At 36.7% G+C, this 12697-nt stretch overlaps 1 protein-coding gene across 1 annotated transcript; it reads left to right on the forward strand.

Moving 5' to 3' along the window:
• Nucleotides 1–11654: 11654 nt before the first annotated feature.
• Nucleotides 11655–12293, forward strand: LOC140850783 (uncharacterized). Its single transcript, XM_073249100.1, has one exon. The coding sequence runs from the start codon at nt 11655–11657 to the stop codon at nt 12291–12293; it is 639 nt and encodes a 212-aa protein (XP_073105201.1).
• The last annotated feature ends 404 nt before the right edge of the window (nt 12294–12697 follow it).

The raw sequence follows: 12697 nt of genomic DNA on the forward strand, positions 1-12697 counted from the left end.
CTGAATTTTATATCTAAAAATAAATTTTTAAATCATGAAATCCATCACTTAAATTTTAACTATTCAGATTTTTAGATCTAAAAATAGATTTTTAGATCTTGATAATCCATCTTCCTTTCATAATCATTCATAATTTCAGATCTAAAATAAATTTTCAGATCTGAAATTTTTTTCATGAATGATTAAAATTTAGATTTTTTAGATCTAAAAATAATTTTTAGATCTGAAATCTAGATCTTAATCTTGCAATTATGAGATGGCTCTGATACCATTGATAGAATTCGCCATCACATAATGATAGGCATGCATGCAGAAATTTTAAAAACTAAAATATAGTGAAATAAAAATATTAAAAATTATTTTCAAAACTTTCAACATCATTCTAGGATAATTATACAATATAACAATCCTCATTATGTCGGAGTAATCTTCAGAACGATGTTAAAATTAATCTTTAATTCGATCTAATCTAATCTAGTATGCATAGAGATCATATCTAAATTAAATCTAAACATCATCATAATATACAAGATTAAAATCTATGCTAAAGTAGAGATCTGATTTTTACCTTTGCATAGATAGATCTTCATCGCGATCTGATGATCCGATGATCTGTGAATATCCTCAAGATCTATTGAAGCTACGATCTGATAATCTATAGATGTCTCCAAGGTCTGTTGAAGCCACATAAGTGTCCGACCATCACAGATATCCATATGAGTTTAATCTGATTAGAAGATCTCGATCTCATCAAGATGCTAGCTCCCTTATAGAGATCGCTCTTTGGATTGTCAAATCAATTTCTCTTTTAATTTTCTTCTTAAGAGAACCAAATAGATCTATCATAGGAGGAAGGAATCAGATCTAATTTGATTTTTTCTTTTTTTTTTTCTCAGGAGAAATGGAAGAAGATCTAGAGAAAGAGGAATATGAGAGATCCAATCTCTCTTCTTTTTCTTCTTCCAACTCTTGGATTGAATCTAAAAGAGCAGGAGATAGATTATGCATCTAACTCTTGGACTATGGAAGGAAGAAAAGTGGAAGAGAAAATGGACAACCAACACTTGGATGTTGAATGATTGCTGTCGTAGGTGGTCAAAAATAAATTTAACTCAAACTATAGATAGAATGAGTCAGGATCGTATCCACAGGGATCAGAAGGCTGAGATGTAATTAACTAAGCAAAAAAAGAAGTTTGATTTTTAAAAATTGATGATATTTTAATTAAAACTAACTAATTTAAATCAAAGATGAAATTGAGAGATATATATGATAAAAAGATATTTTCAAATTTTCAGATGATCACAAATATAGATTTCAATATTTGTTTTAATCTAAGCAATCAAAGTTCGTAATTGATTAGAAATCTTACAAACTAACCCCTAGCATAGGCTATCTTGTCGAGTATGAACCATATCCTATCAAAAACATGGTCCATCCCATAAGTATAGATTATCCAATGATTAAGTTGCACAGATCCTAGTAGGTTATGTAAATATACAATCTCTAAATTAATTATCTATGCTGAGCATAGACCATATCCTGTCAAGATCATAATCCATCTCACCTTTAGATAATTTATTCAAAAATCAAATATAAAAAAAAAAATTGAAATATTTATTTAATTATAAAGAATAGAAAATAATTATAGAAATTGATGTAAGGATAACTGTACTCCTCTACAAACTGTATCTTAGCTAAAAATGGATATTGGATACATCTTTTGGAAGATTTAAGACTCCATTACAGCACCTCTTCTTCTTGAAGCAATCTTGTTCTTCTCTACTCTCCATTCTCTAAAAGCCTAGAACAAAACCTAAAAAGAAAAAAAAAAGAACTTCTACGATTGCCTCCCTGTTTCCAGCTGCCCCTTTTATAGAGCAAAAATTTGGACTAAAATCGATTAATACTAGGCTCTCAATCGCATTCAAACTCCTCAACCCATACCCACCATTTGATCGAGATCAAATGACCCAAAATCAAGCTCAAATTCTAAATCAAGTCAGCTAAAATCTTGGTTGTTGGATCACTCCTCAGATTGAATTGGAGCCATCCGATCGCACACAAAATCATTTAGATTCCTTCTCTTAGTCGGTGACTACTCCTGACCATCTGATCAAGCCCAAGATCGTTCACAGCCATCCGATGGCACAAACCGAGCCCCCTCTCTCCCGTGCACCACAATAAAAGATCGAGAATACTGTTCCCATGGACTGTGTGTAGACCCGACACTTGCAGGTCTATGCATCGTGCGTGGACCATGCCCTATTTTGGTGAGCCGCTCATGGATCGAGCGGCCAGTTCATGGTGGATAAAGCAGATTTTGGGCCAAATTTAAATAGGTTTTGAGTTTCATTTTTGGCTTACTTTTGCTTGGATTTGTGCCTGCCTTTGGATTTTCATTCAAGATTCGTTTTAAGTCCGATTTGCTCTCAATTTTTTTTTAATCTGCGAATTGAACTTTTTGCATTGGCGATCATCTCTCCTGCAAAATATAATTAAAAGCAATAATTCTTAAAGAATAAATGTCAATTAGTATCTATTTTGATGCTTCTTTTGGGATATTTAATATACTTATCATGGAAGAAGAAAGACGAGAGAGGGGAGGTGTCAAAACAAGATCCATGCCCATCTTTCTACTTTTTGTGTGCATGCCCACTTCATTATTTATGCTAAAAATCTCTCCTCAAGAGATTAGGTGGCGGCCCCTTTCTTTCTTACATCTTAACAACCTTATTCTTATCCCATAGAGGCATCCTCTTATTCCCTTTTAAACCAAGCCTTAGTCAGTTAGGGTTTTGATAAGATAAGAGTCTATGAAGAGGACTCTTCCTCTCTTATATGTGCCTCATCCTTGTGCCCTCCTATTTCTCCACATAAAAAAGAAATCATCATGAAAACTTGGCGTGAGGGAGAGGGGGGCGTGAATCCTTCTTAGACCAAGTCCAACTTGGTCAAGGTTTAGTCCAATTGGGTTTTGATTAGAGTCCAAATTGATTTAGGTTTCAAAACTTAATTGAGTTAGTCTAAACCCTCTAGACCATTGAAATCCAATCAGATTCATACTCAAATCAAGTCTAATCAAATTAAATCTGAATTTAATTTGACTAGGACACAATTCTATTATTTGATCAAATCAAATAATCTAGTAATATTTGCAAATTAGTCCTTCTTACTAACTCTTAGCAAATCTTCTATGTAACTTTAATATATAAATCCAATCATCAATCAAATTGATAATTAAATCTTACTATGATTTGAAATCACTATTTGACAATCCGATCAGTCAGGACATCTTTTGTGTGTGACCCCATAGGTTCTATTCTGTTTGATAGTAAGATATATTTTGATCTTTATCAAAAGTTATTAAATTTTATTTTAATGGATTGAAATAATTTTAACTCAGCAATCGAGAATTATTGATCATCAAAATAATTCTCGTTGGTCCCACAATCCATCAGTGACGCTTAGCAGCATGTAGTGGCAATCCAGTAGATTACAGAAGGAATGAACATCTAGGTGTAGTTATCATATGTTTCAGTTCTTCTATCTTGAGTTTCGACAAGATGGAGGTTATGAAAAACTCGTCAAACCCCTTCGTCTGTCATATGTAAGATTTATTCAACTCGAGTTCATTAGTGAAATCTCATGAAAACTCTTTTCCATGATTCACTCTGTCCTGATTAAGATCTTCTGAACTCAGTCTCATAAATCATATAAGACTTCTCCTTATTTACTAAGGTCGATAGATCCTATCTAAGTGCAGTCCTACTCCTACAACGAACCTTCTGTAGCCAATATACACCGCAAGAATTCGAATGACTAGAAGATCAATTATTTGTGCAGTCAAACTATAGCAATCTTGTTGTTAATAGTTGAGGCACTGTAGGTCTAAGAACTAGTTACACCACTACAGCATCGAAAAAGTCACTGATGAGTGAGTAGATATCTAAATAATTTCTTATGTTAGTCTACACTATCATTCCAGTATTTCTACACTGTAGATTCGAGACTCATCTACTCAAAAAAAGTGACCTGTGCATCAATCTAATCAGATCAATCACCATTTCGGTGATGATCCATCGATTGGGAGCAATTTAGAAATTTACCATCAATAACGCATGCCTCAAATTCTTAACTCTTGAGAATATATGTCATCATCTTATGAATTTCTGGAATGATTCATGGACACATACCCTACATAAATGAACATTAACTATCTTAATTAATTAGATCAATTATAAAATTATATCCTAGAAAGAATTAATGTGTCAGCCTGATTGGTTTCTAGGATATACATCTAATAAATACAACAACCTAATATATAATTACTCATTGAAAATAAAATTTTTATTTATTTGTCCTCTGCTCTCAAATTCGAACTTTTGATCGTTGGAAATTTTTAAATTTTCTATATTTAAATTTTTAAATAGAATATTTATTTTTTTTTTAAATTATTAAAAATTTAAAATTTGATTTTAATATTCCTACATCGGTTGATTTGAAAGTTTTGGTCCTCGCACGAGTGTTGCCTTTATCAACTTGGCCGATCTTGTCCTTCAGCGAAGGCAACGAGAAATGAAAATGATGTGTAAAAGTCTACACTCATGTCCAAGTGCAGGGCGTGCTCTCTCTCTCCGTGATGGACAAGTTTGTTAAGAAGTATTGCAATTATTAATTATTATCATTCGGAAGTCTTCCAGATCATTTAAGTTAGCATTTGACGCCCTGCAATTATTTCTAATTAGATCTTGCATTTCGTCCAGTCATCTATCAAGCAAAATATGACCTAGATCTTTATTTTTATTAGCTTAGCCTATAATATTTATTATAAACTAAGTCTTCAGAAAAATTTTTTCTTACATGAGGCTGTCCTTATTGACTTAGTCGATCTAGTCTTTCAGTGAAGGCAAAGAGAAATGAAAATGATGCGTAAAAATCTATACTCATGTCCATGTGTGGGGTGCGTTCTCTCTCTCCGCGATGGACAAGTTTCTAGGAGGTATATTAAAATTATTAATTATTATTGTTCGTGTCACGCCCCCGATCCGAGATTGTGAATCGAGGGTCGCGGCAACCGCCGCATACTCATGAAGAACTCTCTCCATAAGCATGCAAGGCATCTCATCACGATATCAATGCATCGCAGCGGAATAAATTTAAATAATTATTATTCAACTGTAATTCAAGTAATTAAATCAAATGTCTTACATCCAATAAAAATTTTACTAAAACAATAAATCTAAGTTCAATGAAGTGTTGACAATGCTAATCTCACCTCTAAAAGCTCTGTCCCAATATTTCTTCCCACGCTCAAAATTAATTATCTGAATCTGAAAAAAATAGAAAGAAAGGTAATGAGCTAGACAGCCCAGTAAGTAACAAGTATCTCTACCAGATATTCAGATATTATTTAATTTTCAAGAACAATGCTGCAAATAAAACATAAAAATATATTTCATGCTGATTTAATGCAGATCCAATATTTTCAAATATTCACATATATTATATTCATAAATCCGATTCGATTCAAAAATACTCGTAACTCAACAGCCTTGACTATGACCAACGTTTAACCCCCATTGGCGGGGTCCACAGAATACCAGCGCACAACCCCCACTGGCAGGGTCCAGAAATACCAGTGCACAACCCCCACTGGCAGGGTCCACAAATACTAACGTATAATCCCCATTGGCGGGGCCCACTGAAACATAGTTAGGCTGAGAGCATAAATCCGATCTATATCAAAACACTTAGTACCACAATATATATCATAATCTTTCACTAAACATGTGCATAAATCGATATACCATAACATTTCAAAAGCACTTTTCTTTCAAAACATAATTTCATAAATCATGCATAATTTCAGAGAATAATTATTTATTTTCAGAATAAATATGGAATATCTCGAGAAGATGATTTATTACTTACCTTTTACGGAACACTGAATGAACGGATCGACTAACTTCTAGGAGATTCTTCCATGCCTATTATCCAAAATTATATTTTTACATTAATTTTAATTCAAAATTAAATCTAACAAATTTCAAAATCAAAATCTCGCTTAAAATCAGACTCGTCTCTAAACTCGATCAGAATCATCAGATGAAACCTCCCACTACGCTAATCCTAGAGGAATAACTTTAGAGAGAGAGGAATCCATCAAGAGAGAAAAATATCTTAGAGAGAAAAAATTCTAGAGAGAGAAAGTAGAGAGAGAAAGTCCAATTCCAGAGAGAGAAAGTCAGGGTTCAGACTGAAAGAAGAGAGAGAAACTCTCTCTCTCATCAATTTCATTTTTATTTATTTATTTATTTATTTATTTATTTACTTAATTACTTATTTGTTCATATATATATATATAAATATATATATATATATATATATATATATATATTATTATTATTATTATTATTTTCTTTTCTTTTCTTTTCCTTTTTTTTTTCTTTTCTTTTTCTTCTTTTTCTTTTTCTTCTTTTTTTTTTCTTCTTTTTCTTTCCTTTTTCTTCTTTTTCTTTTCTTTTTCTTTTCTTTTCTTTTTCTTTTTCTTCTTCTTCTCGGTTCTTCCCGCGTCGGAACAGGGGACCGGCGTCCCCTCGGCCTTGACCGGCCGTTCGGGCCACGGCCGCCACGGCGGAGGCCGGCGGCCGACGGGGGCCACTCCCCCGGTCACGGAGGAGCGGTGGCCGGCGATCAATTCCGATCGCCGGCGCCGGAAAATTCAAGGAAAAGAGCTAAAAAACAGGGTGTCTTTCCCGACCGGAAATCGACGACTTTCGTCGCCGGCAGCCGCGCACAAATGCACGGGGAGGAAGGAGAAGAAAGAGGGAAAGAAGAAGGAGACTCACCTCAGCCTCCGGAGACCTCGTCGGCGGCGATCACGGCGAGAAATCAAAACGGTGACCGCGGCTTTATTTCGGGAAAATCAAAGGGAAGGAGAGGGAGAAGAGGCCGATGATCGGTCTCAAGGGGAAGGGGTCTTCTTATAAAGCACCCTAGGACTCCGAGGGGTCCTAGGAGTCCTAATTTCCATGGGTTTCGCCGGAGAAGAAGACTCCTACCGGGAGTCTTCTTCCCGGTTTGCTCTGTTTTTTTTTTTTTTTTTTTTGGGCTTTTGTGGGCTTGATTGGGCTATCACATTCTTCACCCCTAAAAAGAAATTTCGTCCTCGAAATTTTTCATACCTGTCACCATTGTATTGGAAGCCTGTGGATTCTGTTGAGTAAGCGCATAAACTCTTCCCTGGGTTTTAGAAATCTGTCCACCACCCTTATGTTGTCCTTCATGAGTTCTTTTGCCAGCTTGATTTTTAGCATTTAGCGGGCAGCTAGCAATTTTATGATCCTTCTGTCCACATTTGAAACAAGCACCGGTATTCCAATAGCAATCCTTGTCTTCATGATTTTTACCACATCTGGAGCACGGCTCACCATCAACCTGTTGAGTCTTATTGTCTACTGCTCCCTTAGCTGATCTTTTTATGTTTTTATTATTCTGCCCTTGTGTATCATTTGATTGTGCTCTCTTTCTTTGCCTTCTTTCCCTTTCCATGCGTTCTTCATTGACTTCCCTTTCAATTATCAGTGCTTTGTTTACCACATCTGCATAAGTTGTCAATTCATATGGAACCACTTATTTTCGAATCTCAGTTCTCAGTCCCATCTCAAACTTGTGAACACGTTCTTGCTCACCATCCACTAATCTCGGAGCAAATTTTACTAACTCTGTAAATTTTGCTTCATTTTCAGTCACACTCATACCCTTTTGCTTCAAATAAATAAACTCTTGCTCTTTCTGGATCCTTATACTCCGAGGAAAATACTGATCATAGAATGCAATCCGAAATCTTTCCCAGGTAAGTATTTCGCCGTCTTGTTCATGCTTGCGCTGTAGTCGCTGACACCAGTTGTATGCTTCTCCTTGTAGTAAATAAGCTGCATATCGAATCTTTTCTTCATCAAGACACTCTTGGACAGCGAAAGCCTTCTCCATCTCCATTATCCAGTTGTCAGCCTCCAAAGGTTTAGTAGTCCCCTTGAAAGCTGGAGGTGCAAGCTTTTTAAATTCTGAAATGTTGTTCCGTTGTACTGGTTGCTCTCCATGTTGTGGTGGTGGATGCTGATGTTGTTGTGTATCTCGTTGTATCTGCTGTTGTTCAAACATTTGCTGCTGTATTTGTTGTTGCGCTTGTACCATCATGATTAGGGTCTGCATTAACTGAGCCATATCTGGTTCTTGACGTGCTCTTGAAGCACTCCCATTAGGATCTACGACTCCCTCCTCCTGAGGGATGCCACTGGTCAGATGGGGAGTGCTACCATCCCGTGGTTGTGATGTCTCTCTTGCAATTCCTTGAGTAGTTCTTGTCATTCTACGGGGAGGCATGGTAACCTTGTAGTAGTAAAACCTTATTAGATTCATTTATCTATTTGTTAGGATGGGTTTATTATGATGCTCATATTCTAACGTCCCAATATTCCTAATGTTTACCCACCTACACTCATACTGTGTCAAATTCTATGTGTCATAATTTATCCACTTATGCTCTGATACCATATTAATTGTCACGCCCCCGACCCGAGATTGTGAATCGAGGGTCGCGGCAACCGCCGCATACTCATGAAGAACTCTCTCCATAAGCATGCAAGACATCTCATCACGATATCAATGCATCGCAGCGGAATAAATTCAAATAATTATTATTCAACTGTAATTCAAGTAATTAAATCAAATGTCTTACATCCAATAAAAATTTTACTAAAACAATAAATCTAAGTTCAATGAAGTGTTGACAATGCTAATCTCGCCTCTAAAAGCTCTATTCCAATATTTCTTCCCACGCTCAAAATTAATTATCTGAATCTGAAAAAAATAGAAAGAAAGGTAATGAGCTAGACAGCCCAGTAAGTAACAAGTATCTCTACCAGATATTCAGATATTATTTAATTTTCAAGAACAATGCTGCAAATAAAACATAAAAATATATTTCATGCTGATTTAATGCAGATCCAATATTTCCAAATATTCACATATATTATATTCATAAATCCGATTCGATTCAAAAACACTCGTAACTCAACAGCCTTGACTATGACCAACGTTTAACCCCCATTGGCGGGGTCCACAGAATACCAGCGCACAACCCCCACTGGCAGGGTCCAGAAATACCAGTGCACAACCCCCACTGGCAGGGTCCACAAATACCAGCGCACAACCCCCACTGGCAGGGTCCACAAATACCAACGTATAATCCCCATTGGCGGGGCCCACTGAAACATAGTTAGGCTGAGAGCATAAATCCGATCTATATCAAAACACTTAGTACCACAATATATATCATAATCTTTCACTAAACATGTGCATAAATCGATATACCATAACATTTCAAAAGCACTTTTCTTTCAAAACATAATTTCATAAATCATGCATAATTTCAGAGAATAATTATTTATTTTCAGAATAAATATGGAATATCTCGAGAAGATGATTTATTACTTACCTTTTACGGAACACTGAATGAACGGATCGACTAACTTCTAGGAGATTCTTCCGTGCCTATTATCCAAAATTATATTTTTACATTAATTTTAATTCAAAATTAAATCTAACAAATCTCAAAATCAAAATCTCGCTTAAAATCAGACTCGTCTCTAAACTCGATCAGAATCATCAGATGAAACCTCCCACTACGCTAATCCTAGAGGAATAACTTTAGAGAGAGAGGAATCCATCAAGAGAGAGAAATATCTTAGAGAGAAAATTTTAGAGAGAGAAAGTAGAGAGAGAAAGTCCAATTCCTGAGAGAGAAAGTCAGGGTTCAGACTGAAAGAAGAGAGAGAAACTCTCTCTCTCATCAATTTCATTTTTATTTATTTATTTATTTATTTATTTATTTATTTACTTAATTACTTATTTGTTCATATATATATATATATAAATATATATATATATATTTTATTATTATTATTATTATTTTCTTTTCTTTTCTTTTCCTTTTTTTTTTCTTTTCTTTTTCTTCTTTTTCTTTTTCTTCTTTTTCTTTCCTTTTTCTTCTTTTTCTTCTTTTCTTTTCTTTTTCTTTTCTTTTCTTTTTCTTTTTCTTCTTCTTCTCGGTTCTTCCCGCGTCGGAACAGGGGACCGGCGTCCCCTCGGCCTTGACCGGCCGTTCGGGCCACGGCCGCCACGGCGGAGGCCGGCGGCCGACGGGGGCCACTCCCCCAGTCACGGAGGAGCGGTGGCCGGCGATCAATTCCGATCGCCGGCGCCGGAAAATTCAAGGAAAAGAGCTCAAAAACAGGGTGTCTTTCCCGACCGGAAATCGGCGACTTTCGTCGCCGGCAGCCGCGCACAAATGCACGGGGAGGAAGGAGAAGAAAGAAGGAAAGAAGAAGGAGACTCACCTCAGCCTCCGGAGACCTCGTCGGCGGCGATCACGGCGAGAAATCAAAACGGTGACCGCGGCTTTATTTCGAAAAAATCAAAGGGAAGGAGAGGGAGAAGAGGCCGATGATCGGTCTCAAGGGGAAGGGGTCTTCTTATAGAGCACCCTAGGACTCCGAGGGGTCCTAGGAGTCCTAATTTCCATGGATTTCGCCGGAGAAGAAGACTCCTACCGGGAGTCTTCTTCCCGGTTTGCTCTGTTTTTTTTTTTTTTTGGGCTTTTGTGGGCTTGATTGGGCTATCACAGTTCGGAAGCCTTCCAAGCCGTCTAGACTGGCATTTGATGCCCTGCAATTATTTCTAACTGGAACCCGCACTTGGCCGTCGACGTGGGAAACTTTTTTTTCGCTGGTCATCTTCTGAATAGTTCAAAAGGACCTGGAACGTCTAGGCTAGCATTTGACGCCCTGCGGTTATTTCTAACTGGTCCCGCACTTCGCCGTCGAAGTGGGAAACTTTTATTTTTTCGCTCGTCATCTTCTGAATAGTTCAAAAAGGCTTGTTCGTTCCATTCACTCAAAAAGACTTCCCAACGATTTTACCCAAAAAAAAACTACCCAACGAGCTTGTCCATCTTAAAGGCCCCCTCGTCTCCATTATCTTCTCCAGGTTTTCCTCAAGTTATCATGGTAGCATCCATTGTGCTTCCGTTCCTCGTTCTTCTCTTAGCTAGCTCTTCCATCTAAGTTAGTATCGATTTTACCTACAACAGTTTTAAATCAGCCACTAATCTGAGTTTAGATGGCTCTATATGTCGCATCAAATGGCGTGCTTTAGTGTTGAAAATAAATAAACTTAATTATGCATGGAATCAAAAGATGCTGGTCAAAGAAACTTTTTGCGTTCTTAAGAAGTCTTATTTCAAAAGAAGGTATTGAAATTAGTAAACTAAATTAATGTTATCTTGTTATTAGCAATGATTTTTAATATTTTCTATGAAATACACTTAGAATTTCTTTCCATGTATAAAACCAAAATATCATTCATAAATATGACTCTTGGTATTTTGTGTAGAGGATAGTTAAAGGGTTGTAAAATCATCTATATAAAGGGATGTACTTGATTCATTTTGGATCAAGAGAGTTGGAAGAATATCAAACAAAGCTAAAGTTCTCTTCTTGCAAAGAGCTCTATCCTCTTCATTCCTTAGTGAAAAATACTACAATACTCCTCTCTTCCTCTATCCACTATAACAAAGTGGTATCAGAGCTATGGCTAATGTAAGGAAACTTTCACAATTTCCTCTTCCTCATCTTACCAACACTAACTATGAGAATTGGAGTATCCATATGAAGGCGTTGCTTGGATCTCAAGATATTTGGGACATAGTTGAAAGAGGTTATGAAGAAGCTAGAGAAGGGGATACTCTTACCGTGCAACAACGAGAGGTCCTGCGGGACAAGAGGAAGAAAGATAAGAAGGCTCTCTACTTCATCTATCAAGTCGTAGATGAATTGACTTTTGAGAAGATTGCGGTGGCCACTACCTCTAAAAAAGTATGGGAGATTCTTCAAAATGCATATAAAAGAATTGAAAAAGTGAAGAAAATTCGCCTTCAAACTCTTAGAGGTGAATTTGAAGCCTTACAAATTAAAGAGTCTGAATCCATCTCAGATTTCTTTACAAGAGTCTTGACCATTGTAAACCAATTGAGGAGAAATGGTGAGACACTTGATGACAAATGGGTCGTAAAAAAAATCCTACGATTCTTGGATCACAAATTTGATTATGTTGTGGTGGCCATTGAAGAGTCCAAAGACTTGGACACTATGACGGTGGATGAGCTTATGGATTCGCTTCAAGACCATGAGCAAAGAATACTAAAGAGAAGACAAGAGCCATTGGAGTAAGTTTTACAAAGCAAGCTCTCCGTCAATGACAAGAAGGATGAGTCAAGAGGCAAAAGTAGCGAAAGAAGTCATGGCCGTGGTCGAGGATGTGGTCGTGGTAGAGGCCAAGGTGGAGCCTTGGTTGTGGTAGAGGCCGTAGTGACCACAATAATATTGAGGAAGGCAACCAAAATCATGGAGGAAGAGGACAAAGAGGTAGAGGCCGAAGGTATGACAAGAGTCAAGTTCAATATTACAATTGCAATAAATTTGGGCATTACTCTTTTGAGTGCTACTCTAATCAATCTAATCAAGTTCATGAGAAAGCAAATTATGCCAAACAAGAAGATGATGGAGATGAGGTGCTTCTACTAGCACAAAAAGGAGGAGATGCTACCAATCAAAATATGCGGTACTTGGACTTC

The sequence above is a fragment of the Elaeis guineensis genome, chromosome 15 (genome assembly GCF_000442705.2).
Source record: "Elaeis guineensis isolate ETL-2024a chromosome 15, EG11, whole genome shotgun sequence".
In the NCBI taxonomy this organism is placed as follows: Eukaryota; Viridiplantae; Streptophyta; class Magnoliopsida; order Arecales; family Arecaceae; genus Elaeis; species Elaeis guineensis.

Bases quoted from the DNA above. Each gene is read 5' to 3' on its own strand.
- LOC140850783 (XM_073249100.1), top strand. From the start codon at position 11,655: ATGGCTAATGTAAGGAAACTTTCACAATTTCCTCTTCCTCATCTTACC.